Below are 15426 nucleotides of genomic sequence, written 5' to 3' on the forward strand. Positions count from 1 at the left end.
ATTGAAGCCTCTCCCCGTAAATCCGCACAAAAGGAATACTTCCCACCCTCCGAGGAGGAGGAGGAGGCGGCGGCGGAGAGGCGGCGGCGGCGCAAGGGCCACCCGTGCAAATCGCGTTGAGCGCGGGGCCCTGAGCGGTCGCCGCCGCCGTCGCGGCCCGCGGGGTTCCCAACGAAGGTCAGGCCCCGCCCGGACCGGCCCCTGGGCGTCTGTCTGGCCCCTGGGAGCGCTATGTGAACCGAGGCCGGACGAGCGGCCGGGCCTGCCTAACTTCCAAAGTGTCAGCCTGTCTCTCTGCTTCTCCGCCCCTCCTCCCCACTCCCCACCCCCATGGTTTCCCTTCCTGGGCGTTTAGCTCCCCTAGTTCCCGAGCAAGGGAGAGAGGCGGGGGTCCCACTCCAGAGGGAGGAGGCCGGCGCAGGGCTGAGCTCCAGCATCTCTCAGGGCATCAGGAATTACCCTGCATGCCCCCTCTTCCTCCCCAGCCTGGGTGCTCAGTCCATTGCTCCTCTCCGCTGCTGCTCCCCCTGCTTTAAAGCGAAAATCTAGGGTAGGATGAGGGGGGGGGGGGTAAGGGGCTGCCTTTCCAGGAGGCTCCCCAGCAGGCCCGGGTGGAGACCCAGCCCGGTCGGGCAGTCCTTGTGCCCACAGCTCGGAGCCAGAAGTGGAGTGACAAAAAAGATAAAGTTGGTGAATGATAAAGACCGTATTTTCCACGCTTTGGGTGCGGGACCAGATGATCTAGAAAATGAGCTGAAATGGATTCAGCCTCCGAGCCTGTTGTGAGAGCAGCTGATTCCCCCATTTCGGGCCAGATGGCTGCTGAACACAGATTTGCATTCATTTTCGCTTAATATCGTCCAAAATAGTGGGGCAGCTGCATTTGTTGTCAAAAAGGTTTAAAACCCCTTTTCTTTCTGGGGCAGGATCGTTACCTTATGTGATGGGCTTATACAACTTCTTTCCCCTCTTTAGTCAACAGTATCAGATTTAGAAGGATTTGTTTTTAAACCTTCTAATTTGGTAATCAGATTTAAATCGCCTTGGCGCGTGTAATCTGAATTAAAGATACTGTAAATGATTTTAAGCATGATACTTTCGTTAGTGCAAGGAAGGGGCACCTCCAAGGCGGGCTGGGCATTTTAGGAAGTGTGCTACAAAGGAAGCATTGTTTCCTATTTCCAACTTCATCTTTCCCGAAAAGGCACTTTGCATATTCTGACAATAGCGCTTGCCAGGGCCGCTGGCCCTGCGTGAGCCCCCGAAGCAGCTAAACGCGCAGAGACAAAGCAATTTCTCAACCCCACCCTACACCTATGGCCAACTTTATTTTGCATCGTCGGTCCACGAAGAAAGTGTTCCTTTCCCCACTCAGTCTGAGGTGGGTGGAAAGCTCTGGGCTTATTAGGAATACAGAAATTTTCTTTTAATTTATCGTGAATAGTTTCCATACACTTTGATTTAAGGTTATTAACATTCTATAGACAGTGGCATCTTTAATATGTGGCGATCGCTTCTAAAGACTAATCTCATTACCCTCAAATAGTCATAAAATATGATTTTATTATACTTACGTATTTAATTAGACGGCCGGCACCGTAATGGATTTTGAGATGGGACTGGCGCAACAGCTTTGATAATTCACTTATCTTTGGCAATAGTCATTAACCCCCAACACCAGCAAAATAGATTGCTTTCCAACACACCTTTTTTTTTTCCTCACCCCTTCCAAGAGGCGTGGGGGTCCCCAGATAACGTAAATCGGACTTCGCTTTTTCCCGATTAATTAAAATATTAACGTACACACACTGCCAATTCATGGGAAAAGGGAGTCCCACCCCATAGCGGGCGGGGAAGGGGTGCCCTGCGACACACTTGCAACCCTGAAACCTGCTTTGGTTTTGTTTTAATCGAAAGGGCCTGATTTCTCTCGGCAGGGAAGTGCCAGGACAGCTCCTGGTTGTCCCCTGGGTCTCTGCTCCGTGTCGTGCAGACGTCCTGGGGGGGGGGGGGGGGGACAGTGCGCCTAGGTGCGGAGTCCCCGCGGCAGGAGCTCGGCCGCCGGGCCCACGCGTTGCCCGTGCCCCGCTGCCCTCCCGATTCCTCGAAACCAGGTCGGGAAGCTACGCGCTGCGCGCTCACCCGGGCCCGGCGGCCCTGAGGGCAGGACCCCGGCGCCCGCGAAGTCCGCTCGGCTTTTAGAGAGGCCGGCGCCGGGGAGGTCTAGCTACCGCGCAGGGCGCGCAGCCGGACACCCGGCTCCGGGTCGCCGGAGAGGCCGGGCGCGCTTCCCGTCGGTCCGGAGAGCCGGAGCCTTCTTTGTCACTCGCCGCGTTTAAGCCCAGGCCGGGGGACGGGGGCTCCCGTGGCCAGCGGGAAAGACAGAGCATCTGGCAAAGCCCGCCTCCGACGTGGGTCCTCAGCCCGGCACTCAGCAGCCTCCGCCAGGGCAGAAGGCACCGGCGCCCGGCGAGGCCCAGGCGGGGGCAGACTGGCCCCCCAGCCGCCTTAGGTCTGTTTAGAAACCAGACTGGGCTGCGCGCCCCGCCTTGGCGAGGGAGCCCTGCCCTCACCCCGCCCGCCCCCCGCCCCATCCCCATCCCCGGTCGGTCGCTTGCCCCCGCATGCCCCCTCCCTGCGGCCTGCCTGCTTCTTCCCGCTTTTCCTGTTGGGCGGCCCCAGGGCGAGCCGAGGCCCTTCGCGTTTAGTGCCTGCGTTTGGGCAAGTTGGGGGCGCTTCGCGCGGCATTTTACCCCTGCTCCCTACAGCGTTTCGACTGGGTGGCTGACTTGGGGCGGAGGTGTTCGGGGGGCCGAGCGGCAATGGTGCAGTGGCTGTTTGTTTCACTTGGAGATTGATTTGGGCGAGGAGTAACTTCCTGGGCTGCGGGTGGGCGCGGGGAGCCGCGCAGCGTGGCTGGGGGCGGCGGCGGCGGCGGCGCTCGGCGGCGCTCGGCGGCGGCGGGGCTCGCGGGGCTCGCGGGGCTCGGGCCGGCTCGCGGCGCCGTCAGGCAGTCAGTCAGCGAGCGCGGCGGCGGCGGCGGCGGCGAGGGGCGCGGCGAGGGGCGGCCGCTCCCATATATGGCGCAGGCGCCGCCCCCCGACGTCACCCTCTGACAGCGCCGCTCCCGGGGGCTTCGAGTTTTGGCTCCCGGGAAAGGGTCCATTCCTCGGGGAGAGAGGGCTGAGTTTTGTGCGCCTCCGTCCGCTGCGCGCGCCGCTCCAGGCCCCGCCGCGCCCCGCCTGCGCCCGGGACTGCGCCGCGGCACTCACTGCCCCGTTTATTTGTCTTTGGAGCAGGCGGGCCGCGCCAGAAGCGGGCGATCCCGCAGTGTCCTGCAGCCGCGGACGCCGCCCGGCTAGGATGACAGCACGTTGAGCGCGCAAACAACCACCACCACCGCCTCCGCGGCCGCCGCGTCCCGCTCCTCCGAAGCGCCGCCGCCGCCGCCGCCGCCGCCGCCGGGGCCGCCGCTCCCGCGCCCCCGGCCGCCCGGAGCGCCCGGCCGCTGGTGCATGTCGCGCCTGCCCGGGACGGGCTGAAGCCGGCGGCCGGCCGGACCGCAGGCGCCGAGCAGGGCGAGCGCGGCCAGGGCAGCCGCCTGCCGCCGAGCCCCGAGCGCCGCTGCTCGCGGAAGCGCTTTCGGCCGGGAGCTGCGGCCGCCGCCAGCAGGGTTCATGTTTGGGATCCAGGAGAATATTCCGCGCGGGGGGACGACCATGAAGGAGGAGCCGCTGGGCAGCGGCATGAACCCGGTGCGCTCGTGGATGCACACGGCGGGGGTGGTGGACGCCAACACGGCCGCCCAGAGGTACGTACCGGCCGCCCCCGCGCGCCCCGGCCCCGGCCCGGCCGGGTCCCCGCCGCCGGCCGGCGCCGCGCGCCTCACCGGGCCGCTGTCTGTTTCCTCCCGCAGCGGCGTGGGGCTGGCGCGGGCGCACTTCGAGAAGCAGCCGCCCTCCAACCTCCGGAAGTCCAATTTCTTCCACTTCGTGCTGGCGCTCTACGACAGGCAGGGGCAGCCGGTGGAGATCGAGAGGACCGCTTTTGTGGACTTTGTGGAGAAAGAGAAAGTAAGTGCAAACCTGCAGTCACACCCTCCGCCTTTCTGGAAGCGGGAGGCAGGCGGTGCCCGCGCGCGGTGGCCCCGAGTGCCCCCCTCGGCGGCGGGGTCCGCTCCGCGAGGCGCCCCCGCCGCCGCCACGTGCGGCCGCCCGGGCCCGGCGAGGGCTGCGCAACTTCTCCGCGGCCCCGGACTCGCTCGGGGCGAGGAGGACGCTGGGCTTCCAGCGGGAAAGTGACATCACCGCGCCGCCCCGAGCTACGAGTCCTGCCCTGCGTGAGGCCCCAGGGCCTCGGTCGCGGAGGGGCACCGGGCGCGGCCGCCGCGCCGGACGCCGATCCCACTAAATGCAATTCTTTACCGTTACTTTCAGGAGCCCAACAACGAGAAAACCAACAACGGCATCCACTATAAACTCCAGTTACTGTACAGCAACGGTAAGTGGCCGCCCGCCGCCGGCCCGCCCCAGCCCGGGCGCGCGCTCCCTTCCCCAGCCGGCTCAAGGACGTAAAGATTTTGAGATTAAAATGACATGGATGTAAACACGAAATCTTCTCATGGCATAGAAGGAAAACAAAACATAAACGATCAATAAGTCGATGGCACTTCACATGATTAACCGGTGAGGCTTGAAGCAGAAAGTGAAGAGGGGATCGATAGGGGCTTCCGCAGGGCGTCGCTTTAAAGTGACTTTTTTCAATTTTGCAAATTAATGTTAATTCTTGAGATGGGGGTAGCTCCATAAGCCGAGCATAACTTACTTCCTGTACAGGAGTTTTTAAAAAATCCTCGAGAGACATTAGAAAGAGTTCAAACTCTCACTCATTTGGTGCTTTCTGTTTTCTAAAAATAAATGACCACATGGGCCCCCCCGGTGTGGCCACCAGGCCTGCTCGCAGTCCGGCAAATTTGTTACATCTTTCAGTGCAAACCCTAAGCCTCTCGAGGTTCTTAATTAAGGGAAGAGAGCAAGAGAAGGAGAAGTGGTTGGGGTTGTCTTCTTGCCTTTCAAACGGCATGCCTGAGTTTTGCTGCATCACCGCGGGCAGCAGTTCTGAGTTACCGACTTCCTGGGCCTCAGGTGCCCTCGCCAAAATCCTGATGAGAATTTGTCCCTGTTTTTTGCAGGAGTCAGAACGGAGCAGGACCTGTATGTTCGCCTCATAGATTCAATGACCAAACAGGTGAGAAAGTTTAAGCCTTCGCACTAGTTTGCGCTGCTCGGTGGGCTTGTCCTGGGGTTGAGAGGAGGGTCGTGACAGATGGATCTGGTGGAGTTGTTTTCCGTCTAGTTTCCTTGACATACTAATGAGAATTCCATATTTATTGGAATAAAGGATGCGATTGGTAAAACGGTTTATGTTGTCGTTAGAACAGGACATCTATGGTTTCATCAGATGGCATGTGATTGGGATAAAATTCTGTCTTCATTAGTTATGGTGATTAATATTTGACAGAAAAATTTCAGGATGCTTCTCCTATTGTATATTTTTTAAACGTTTCTCTCTCTGCTTGGGATCATTTCATTGATTTTTTTCCCCCCTCTAACAAAGGCAACTAACTCCTTTCTAAAGCCCATTGAGTTGGACTTGATTAGTTCATTTTTTTCTCCTTTCCAGTGTGATGGTCTAGTAACGCGAGACGTTGATTTGGATTTAAAAGTGAAATGTGTTGGGGTGAAAAGTCACCTTGTTCTCCGCTAGTGCGTCTTCACCTCTCAGCCTCTCCTCTCCATAATTCAAACTCCCAGCTCCAGAGGTCACCCACATCCGTCCACTGCTCTGGGAGCAGCTTCTGCTCCCTCTTCCACCCTCTGTCATACCTTGTAAATAACATAATTACAAGCAGTTCCTTATTAAATTATTTAACCTGTCTTGGTCAACTTTTCCGATGATAACTATTGGCTATCAGGAATGTGATTAACTGCAGAAAAAGCGCTTCATTGCTTTTTGATGTTGTGCAGTCTCTGGCTGGTTTTGTGCTGGGTGGTACGTTGTTGTGTAGTCCTTGTAAAGACACCCCCCCCCCATTTTCTTAAAATAGTGTTGGGGGAGGAGAAAGTTTAATGTGTATAGTAAACTCCCTGGGAACAGATTGATTTAACATATACTTCCAAGGTGGGCTTCAGGCTTAGAAATGAAAGTAGCACCTTCATTTTTGATGCTAACTTTAAGAATTGGGAGCCAAGTGAAAAAGAACTCCTTGGGGTTTCCTGCAGCCCAGCACGCTTGCTTCCTACTCTCTGCTCAGTAATTGGTTTTTGGGTTTTACTTCCCCTTTAAAAAGTTAGTCCTTACCTAGGCAACAAGCGGGTTGGATTTTAATGTCTGCCACGTAAAACAGTGTGGTTTTCTTTTAGAGTAAAACAGATCTTTCAGGTAAACTACCCTGTTTCTGACAAAGATGGAGGCAGTGTGCCCTTCGGTAATTATTCCACTCGGATCCAGAGAAGCCTCTGGAACTAGGGCTGCTCCTTGACAGGGTGCTTTTATTTCCTTTGTATATAAGGGCTAAATGTTGTCAGAAACCGCAGTGGTCTAATTAAGAGGTTGATGTAGGCAGTGCTAAGTTTCTCTGTTGCTTACAGCAGGAGGCTTCGTTTTAAGTGTATTCTTATTGTCCGTTTAGCCTGGTACCTTTGCAACATAAACAGGGCTGAAAATAAAGGCATTTAATCTCCTCTCACTGACGGGGAGGTGGGGTGGGGGGAAGAAATAGCCCAGTAACTGATCAAAGAGTCAATGGCGCTGAACCGACAGTTTATGGATTTCTGTTTGTGCTACAAAATAAAAAATAAATCAAATATAAATACGGGGGATCCATCGGAGGACAAGCCGAGCTCTCAGAAGTGCTGGTGCCTGCCTCGGCCAGGCGCCCTGCAGCCCCAGGCGGCCCCTTGGCCTGAGGTGACACCCATCACTTCTGCGGTTCCGAGCAGATCCAGAGGGAGTCTGGGGGAGAGGGGCTCGCTGGGACCCTTCCCTGTTCCCAGAGGGCTGCCTCGGGCTTTCTCGAGAAAGGGCTTTGTCCGCCTGGAAGGGGAGGAAAGTGTTAGAAGTGCCCGAGGAGATTGGAAGTAATTTCCAGATAATTTTCGGTGGGGGGAGGGGGACTGGAGAGGAGGACTCCCCTCCCCCTTCCGTGGAATTTTCTGCCGGGAACTAGTGGCTCCCCGCCCCCCGGCCCCTCCCCCAGTGACCTCCCCCCCCCCTTTTTTTTCTTTTTCGGCGAGGCCGGCGGTGGGGCTGGCGCTGGCGGCGGAGCGGGCGGCCCCCAGGCCCCCGGCTCGGGTTCCGGGCGGCGGAGCCGGGCCGAGCGCGGTCGTGAGCGCACCTAGGGCTTCGCACCATCTGGCGGAGCCTCTGCTCAAAACCCACCCGAGCGTGTGCGCAGACACTGCCTTTTTACCCGAGAAAAATCATTGTTAGCAGTTTCAAAATAAACACCAGATTGGCCATTAGCACTTTCTTTCCAAATATCATCCGGCGGCGAGCACGTGGCCGCGCGGCCCGGCGCCCCGGGGCCCTGAGCACTCCTGCGGGCGCCCGGCGCGGCCACGTGCGGCTGCAGCACCCCGGGCCGCCGGCCGCGATGGGAGCCCGGCCGCCGAGGGCCTGGCGGGGCGGCCGGCGGGCTCGCGCGGCGCCGGGGCGGGAGGCGCACCCTGGGCACCTGGCTTCGGGAGGCCGGCAGCGGCCGGGGCGCGCGGGCCTCAGCTCGGGGACACTGCGGCCCCGGCGGCTCCTCCCCGCTTCTATGGCCGCGGCGCCTTCTGGCCGGCTGCTTCCAACACGCAGACTGGAACTCCGGGCAGACAATGGCCCAAGGACGCGGCCTGGCGCGGGCAGCCGAGGGGGCCGGGGCGTCCCAGCCCCTTCGCTTCCCGCGCCCCGGCCTGGGCCTCCCTGTCCCCTCCCCCCTCCTCTTCCCAGCCCCAGACCCAGCGCGGCTGGCATCCTCCAGATCCCAAGGCCCCCCACGCAGGCCCGGCGGGCGCCCGCAACGGAGGGAGGCTGCCTTGGCCCAGCCCCGCTCCGGGGTGACTCTGCCGGGAGGGTGGCCTGGCCGGGCCCTGACGCCTCCCCTTGCCCGCCGTGCACCTGCCGCCTGCCAGACCCGCAGCACCCGGGGCGACCGGGCGCCAAAGCCGCGGACGCCGCGTAACCCCCGCCTCTGCTTGTCCCCCCCGCGCAGGCCATCGTGTACGAGGGCCAGGACAAGAACCCAGAGATGTGTCGCGTGCTGCTGACCCACGAGATAATGTGCAGGTGAGCGGCGGGCGCGGGCAGCGGGGGCGCGGGCGGCCTCGGCGCCAGCTGCGTCTACAAAAGACGCTGCATCCAGGCGCCACCACCCCGCCCGACCTCGGGTAGGGCATCGATTGAAATGTGATCGGCCCCAGTCTGCGCCGGGCCACCGAGGGGCCGGGTCTCATCTCCCCCCGTGAGGACGCCCAGCGCGACCGGCTGCTCAGCAGAGCGGATTAGTATGTTGGCCGTGTCGCAGCGGTGTAGTCAAAAACCGAAAACAGGTCCTGCGTGGTGCCTCTGTCCCCGATGCGGGAGGAGTCAGCAGCGCTCTGAATGGTTTTACTACTTCCTTCTCAAGCCCTCGCATCCGGAGATATACAATTGTCTGCTGTTGATAAAAAGGAAACTCTTTTGTGCTTATTATAGAGCTCGTGCATGTGAGAATTGGATCGCGATTCTGTCAGTTAACCTCTTCCCCAGAGCAGCCAGGCATCGCTCCGATTGTTGTTAGACTGTGTGCGCCTTCCTCGAGATCTCTGTCAGAAGAGCAATTTCCCACCTGTTTTTTTCTAACTACCACAAGAGTTTCACCCCTACATGGCAAATAAAAATGCATCATTGACTTTGTATGTGCGGCATGTGAAATGCTGTTGCGAGGAGCAAGGACCTGCTTCTCGGGCTTCCAGGCTACAGTAGCAGGCCGCGGACTCTGAGGGGCATCCTCTGCCTGGCTACGGGGCCTGTTGCCTAAATGCCATTTCTGAGCAGACATATTGTTACAGCACTAATATACAAAAGCTGACTTTTTCTCATATCAGGTAATAAATATAAATTACAACCAATAAAGTGGAATTTCTTTATTATCCACTTCTGCATGTACTGCAATTAACATAGAAAGCGCACAGATGTGATTTAAGCTCTGAGTGGAAGACTAGACTTTCTTTAATCACTTTAGCTGTCAGCTTTAAAAGGCTTTATATACTTTGCCTACCATATGGTGTTAATTTAGCTAATTTAGACATGTAACCATTATACAAGTATGCTTTTTTAAAATGCAAGAAGCATAACATTTTTGTTTCATTTCTGCTTTAATTAAAGTTTCAATAACGGAGTTAAGGTGGGCTTAAAGAAGGAACAATAGAAGTTTCTGAAGGATTGATGCATGCTTTTGTGGTTATAATTAATAAATGCCCAAAAGAAATATTGGTGGAAGGTGGCATCTTGCATCTTTTCCAGAAATAACAGCTTGACAATTAGAGGTAAACAAAAGCCGGAGCTGTGAAAAGTTATTCCCAAGCCTCCTGCCTCCCCTTCTCCTCAGTTCACTGCAAAGACAAACACCGACAACATGTTTTCCATATTTTAGCATCAGAATTTATATTGTAGCTAGGTTACCCTCCTAGGGCGAGAGATGTGTTCAACTTTGCTCCTTCCGGTAGAAACTTGCATCGGAAGTTTAGCCGCAGAGCCCATGAGCTCTCTGGGTCTCTGTCTGCCCAAGTGCTGGGGTAGGAGACTGTGTTTTCTTGACTCCAGCCTCTTCCGTGTCAAACTTCCAAAAAAAAAAGAAGAAAAAAAAAGACCAGTCAGGCATAAACGGACACAATGCATATTAAAACCACTGTTCACAATTCCTCCACAGCCGGTGCTGTGACAAGAAAAGTTGTGGCAACAGAAATGAAACGCCCTCAGACCCTGTAATCATTGACAGGTAAGGATGACTTCTTTATTTCTCCAAACAAAACCGCAGCAGCAACCAAACCCTTTGCTTTGCTCGGTTTCCGGTTGCTCCATATTTCCGAGTCTGGTGTGGAGGCCCTCGTGCGCGTCGCACCATTTCTTGTCCGCGTGTGTTACCGTGCACAGGTGGGTTGACTTGGAAACCTGGTGGCTCGCTCTGTGGGGATTCGGTAATTGCTTGTGAGTTGTCAAGGGAAGCGGTTTCATCTGCCACTGCTCTCACTGTGAGGAGCACTTTATGCCTAGAGAGTTTCTGGCTTTAAACCCAGAGATATGTCATAAAATGCTTTTTGCTAATTTGTTAACAAGTATTTCATTTTTGCATTATTTTTATCTCGGATGATAGCTGAAGTTGAGGCTTGGGTGGTGTGCCTGTTGTAATTGTTGCCCAGTGTTAGAATGAATTTAATCTGCTCTCAATTAGTTGCAAAATGTCTCCTAATTTTTTTCCAATTGTGGCTGTCGTTTTATGTCAAGTAGCAAATATGTAACTAACAAACCAAAGTTGTTATAATTGAAACTAATTACACATGCTGGTTACATTTTCCAGCATTAATTTCCATGACTAGATTAGCTGTATGCATTCTTTACATTTGCTGCTCCTCAGCTGGCTATCTATCACACTCCTTGGGCAATGTTGCATCCTTTTAAGATACTAATCATTAGTCCTAATAGTGCTAATGTGCGCTTGGCATGGCTTTAGTTGAAACAACAAAAACACTTCCTCCCACCCTCCTCTTCGAGCACTCACCCAAATCGCTGGCTTTCGGTGACCTGGAGGGGACGAGGGTTGCTTTCTTCCCAACAATGGGGAACAGCAGAAGGCCCAGGGTGTGATTGACTGCAGATTTTGCAATTGGTACCCAAACCGAATAAATGTTAGGCGTGGACATATGACACCGGTTTTGTGAAGCAGGTTTAGACTGTTTGGAAAAGGGGTTGAGTTTCAGCAGCTTTCATTACAAAGTTATCTTTTGATCGTGAACTTTGCTGTCCAGTGTCTGAAAAATTAAACCCGGAAAACTCTATGAGTTAAGCCTAAAGAAATATGCGCCACCAGTGGCGAGCAATGCTAATGTTTAACTAACTGGAATAGCTGTTTGCTTAGTGGAGAATGTTCGGTATCTGACAGAAGGGACAGCTCTCTTATTAGTAATCAAATAGGGCTGGCCAGTTGTGGCCGTCACTCAATTGAGAACAAGTTCAACACTTTATGGAACTCCAGCTACAAAAATCAATATAATTATATTTGTCTTTAGTGTTGTGGCTATGGAAATCACACAGCCTCGGATTGTCGTCTTGTAACTGAATTTATTTTATTTTATTTTTGATTGGCTGAAAGTGTTTGAGCAGCTCTTGGAATCTTGTCTGAGTGGGAGATGCTTGAAAAGGCAGTGCCTGTTTGCTCGGGATCCAGGACTGCCAAGTGTTTCATCTTTTGAGCTGTCCTCGATTTGTGATGTTGGTACATTCTGAAAAGATGACTTGCTTTCAAATTGTGCGGTTTTCAGCATGGCACGATAGAGGAGTACTCAGGCTGATCCAACTAACGTTTTGGAGGCTGTGTTTCCCCTTCAGAATCATTTTGGGTTTGTGTGACAGTCCGTCATTTATTGACTATTGATAGCCAGCAACTTTTAATACTCGGTTGTAATCCCACAATGGCAAATAGCTTCCCTTGATATGCAGAAATGTACACTGTAATTCATGTCTGAATTCTCTCTTATATTTGGTTAATTAAAGTGTATCCGAAGATTACTGATACCTTCCTCATCTAAGTAAGAGAAGTGTGTGATCGTTTGATATTCTAGAAGCATGAGAGGAGGGGAAAAATGTAAAAACATTTGGTTAATGGGTTTACCAAGTTTATTTGAATAAGGAGGATTGCAGCTCCTTTCACGCCTGGCGCAAATGCTTTGGAGGTCTTAATTATTGATGAAAAATCTGCTCTGCTTCTAAATTCAAAGATACGACAATTTTATAGGAATTTTAATCACCTTCCATGTTAGGATTTTTAAGGTAAGGACAGTTGTCTACGCAGGACAAATAGAAGGTACATTTTTAGCATTCTTAAGAGAGTTGTCACTTATAATGGATAAATACTATTTGCATTTTGCTGCTTGATGTAAATCCTCCTGACATGGTTGCTGTATTGGCCCAATCTCCAGTTGTAGGCGTATTTCAAGAGGAAAAATGAAGACTCTCCTGTTCACTAGGGCAAGTTGTGTTAATCAGAGAAAGAAAAACACCTACAGGAGGGGAATATCTTTAGAGAGAGGCAGTCTTTGGCGAACTGAGATGTGTTTCAATTTTGTAATGATAGTCATTTCTGTGGGGTGTGTGTTGCCTCCTAAAATTAGTTGCTTATGTTGAGTTTCTAGCCTGCGTTCCCTCTTGAGTATTGCAGGATAAAATACCCCATCAGGTTGGTGAGTCAGTCTACAGGTCCCCATCAGCAATGTCATCACTTGGTTAGTTGGCTTAAAAAAGAATTATATACAATGTGCTTCGCCAGCTCCTTGTGGCCTTTGGATACATTTAGCAGGTTCTGACCAGATAAGGCATATTTGTCCTGAGGATATAAACCAATAATTCCAACCTGAATTGAGATCAATGGGCCCACATTTGTTCTAACCCACACTGAGCCTTTTCCAGCACGCCGAGACTGCTTTTCTGTGTTATGAGAACAGAGGAGTAAGCTTCCCGCTCTGGCAGGGAAATCACATTCTATAGACTCTGATGCCTTAAATCAATTAATTACACAATTTAGTTATCTTTCAGAAGCATTAAATACTCATGAACAACACAGAAAACCCTTCAGAGTCAAAAAGAGGGAGAAAGCATAACCGAACCCTTTTAATTTATTGCAAGGGTTTCACTTACGTTAACTGTTTTCTTCCTCATAAAACAATGCCGGAGAAACCATTTTTTATAGCTCCACAAATATAATTACACTGGAGTTTATGCAAGATAATGTAACAACTTATGGGGGTAAAGGAAAGGGGAAACGTAACATTGTAAAGTAAAAAGCGTGGTCCGTAAAGAGGAACTACGGGAGAGAGCATCTCTGGTGCGTTGCAGGGACCTGTGGAGAGCCAGATGCAAGGAAGGGAAGGGTGTGTGTGAGTGAGTGTGAGTGTGTGTGTGAGTGTGAGTGAGTGTGAGTGTGAGTGCGTGTGAGTGAGTGTGTGTGAGTGTGTGTGAGTGAGTGTGTGAGTGTGTGTGAGTGTGTGTGTGTGTGTGAGTGTGAGTGTGAGTGTGTGTGAGTGTGTGTGAGTGTGAGTGAGTGAGTGTGCACACACCCAGGCACACACCCCCACACGTATGTATATCTGTGTGTGTGCGCATCTGCATATGTATGCGTAATTTTTTACGGTATTCCTGAAAGGGATGGGAGTATCATTGTCCTCATGGAATAATGTTTTCTGGGAAAACACAAAAGCAGATGGTCTTCATTAGGAACACCCATTGTCCGCATATCCCAACTATGAACAGATAAATCTCTCTTGTTTCACCCGTACATTCCAAGGGCTGTAAATGATTACAGGATGTCGGTGTAGCTGCTAAACCAGAACCACACTTTGGCTCTCGTCCTCCTCCCGTGCCAGCCTGGTGTGCTCCCTGAGGCCTTCTGGAAGTGCCCGGGAAGGTCCGTGCTCTCACCTCCCTTCCTTGCCTGGCCCACGCGGACGGGAGGCGCACGGTCCAACTGTTGCAACCTGCGAGGCGGCGGGAGCCCGGGTGCCGTGACCGTCCAAGCAGGCCGGGTCGCACACCGTGTGCCCGCCCGGTGCCGGGAGCGTGCGCGGCGGGGCGGTTCCAGATGGCACCGTCTCCGGCGTCCTGCTTGCTGGCACCGCTGCGGCGGGCAGTGCCCCCTCCCCAATAAATCTGGCATTGGTCTATAGAGTTTGGGAGACTTATCATTCCGAGTCTGTCCTACTTTCCTGTCTGGAAGCCAGACATCTGTTTATCCCATTTTCTCTCATACAGAGTTTGGAATAGCTCTAGTTTGGGGGGGTGGGAGTTTGGTCATATTTAACAGCTGTTACAAAATTTCAACCCTGTGGGCTCTGAAAATACTTTTCAGCTGACCTCAGATTTTTATACATCATTGACATGGGGTTGTAGAAAAATATTATTTACTTAACCTTTCATTGTCTGCGATTTCACATTGTCCTTAGTCAGATGTGCTAACTACCAACCATTTTAACTCGAACCCCCCCCCCCCCCCTCCAAAGCCTCACTTTGATTCATTTGCGCTTTTTAAGTTTACACCTTTAAAGTGATTGCAGAAGGGGAGCTGAAGACCGATTGGATATTTTCTTTCTTTCTTTTTCTCCCCTTTTTTCTTCTTCTTCTTCTTCTTCTTCTTCTTCTTCTTCTTCTTTTTTTTTAGTCAACAGTGTTTCCTTTCACTTCCTGTCACAAAGGTCAAAGAGAGCCGACCTTTGCTGGCAGTCCTCCTCACTGAATTATTCATGGCATTGACTTTTTGTCAGCACACACAGTTGTGCTCTGGGACATTTTATTCATTTACCTCATTTAAAGCGCCTTTCTGCACCTGTTCAAGTATTAATATCATGTAATTTGGGCCTAATGCCGATTTTGCTGAACACTCATTATATTTTTTATTAGCTATATTTCCAAACGATTATGTATGATTATTACCAAGCCTTACAAACAGCACTGGGCTATTCCCCAGCCCTTACATCTTCTTGTCAGGTTGTTTTCAGAAGCGGGGAGGATAAACATTTGACCAGTCCCACTGTTTTTATTCCTACTCCGTCTCCAAGCAGAGAACTTAAAGCTTCCTCCCTCCCGGCTTTGCACGAGCGTGATTAAATCCAGCTCCGAGGGAGCTGTACAAATGCCAGCATTTATAAGGTCAACGCTTTTGTTAAAAATGCTATGTAAATGAGGATCTGCAAAAAGGGACATTAAATAAAATTAAATTCATTGTCTTCTTTAATGTCATTTACATTTTGGCTAAGCCCCGGCCTGTCAAGGAGGATTTTAAAAATAATTTTAATTACACATCATTTAGGGACCCAGGGTTTTCTATTCAGTAGCATTTGGAGAACCTGCAAAACGGAGACTGTTTATTAACTTCTTAAACGACAACGTGTCATTTCATCTGCATAACGCGATGAAAACAGTACAGTTTGGTGTTAATTTTTCCTTCTCGGTTCTCTTCAAGATGTGAATATAATTATCAGCGAATAGGCCTGCAGGTCCTGGAGCCTTTCTCTCCACGCTGGCTGTGCGTCTGAGACACGGTTCGGCTCAGGGGCTGTTTTAATGCACTGGGACTTGAGTGAAGGGCAGATACTGGCTAGAATTTGGCAATACGAAGGCACACTTTGGATGAAT

The 15426-nt window shown here is 52.4% G+C and overlaps 1 protein-coding gene across 11 annotated transcripts in view; it reads left to right on the top strand.

The window, feature by feature from the left end:
• Window positions 1-3115: 3115 nt before the first annotated feature.
• Window positions 3116-15426, top strand: part of EBF3 (EBF transcription factor 3) — a 117402-nt gene continuing 105091 nt past the window's right edge. For 5 of the 11 annotated variants that reach the window (XM_045068741.1, XM_045068742.1, XM_045068748.1 and 2 more), the window contains exons 1-6: window positions 3119-3811; window positions 3917-4073; window positions 4437-4500; window positions 5192-5247; window positions 8258-8331; window positions 9956-10024. In XM_045068741.1, the coding sequence (XP_044924676.1) occupies window positions 3678-3811; window positions 3917-4073; window positions 4437-4500; window positions 5192-5247; window positions 8258-8331; window positions 9956-10024 (554 nt within the window). In that variant the 5' untranslated portion in view covers window positions 3119-3677. Of the gene's footprint in view, window positions 3812-3916; window positions 4074-4436; window positions 4501-5191; window positions 5248-8257; window positions 8332-9955; window positions 10025-15426 lie in introns of all 11 variants that reach the window. The other 6 variants (XM_045068745.1, XM_045068743.1, XM_045068746.1 and 3 more) reach the window with 4 other exon arrangements.

This window comes from Mustela putorius, unplaced genomic scaffold, assembly GCF_011764305.1.
Source record: "Mustela putorius furo isolate JIRA1106 unplaced genomic scaffold, ASM1176430v1.1 tig00003909_pilon_pilon_pilon, whole genome shotgun sequence".
Classification (NCBI taxonomy): domain Eukaryota; kingdom Metazoa; phylum Chordata; class Mammalia; order Carnivora; family Mustelidae; genus Mustela; species Mustela putorius.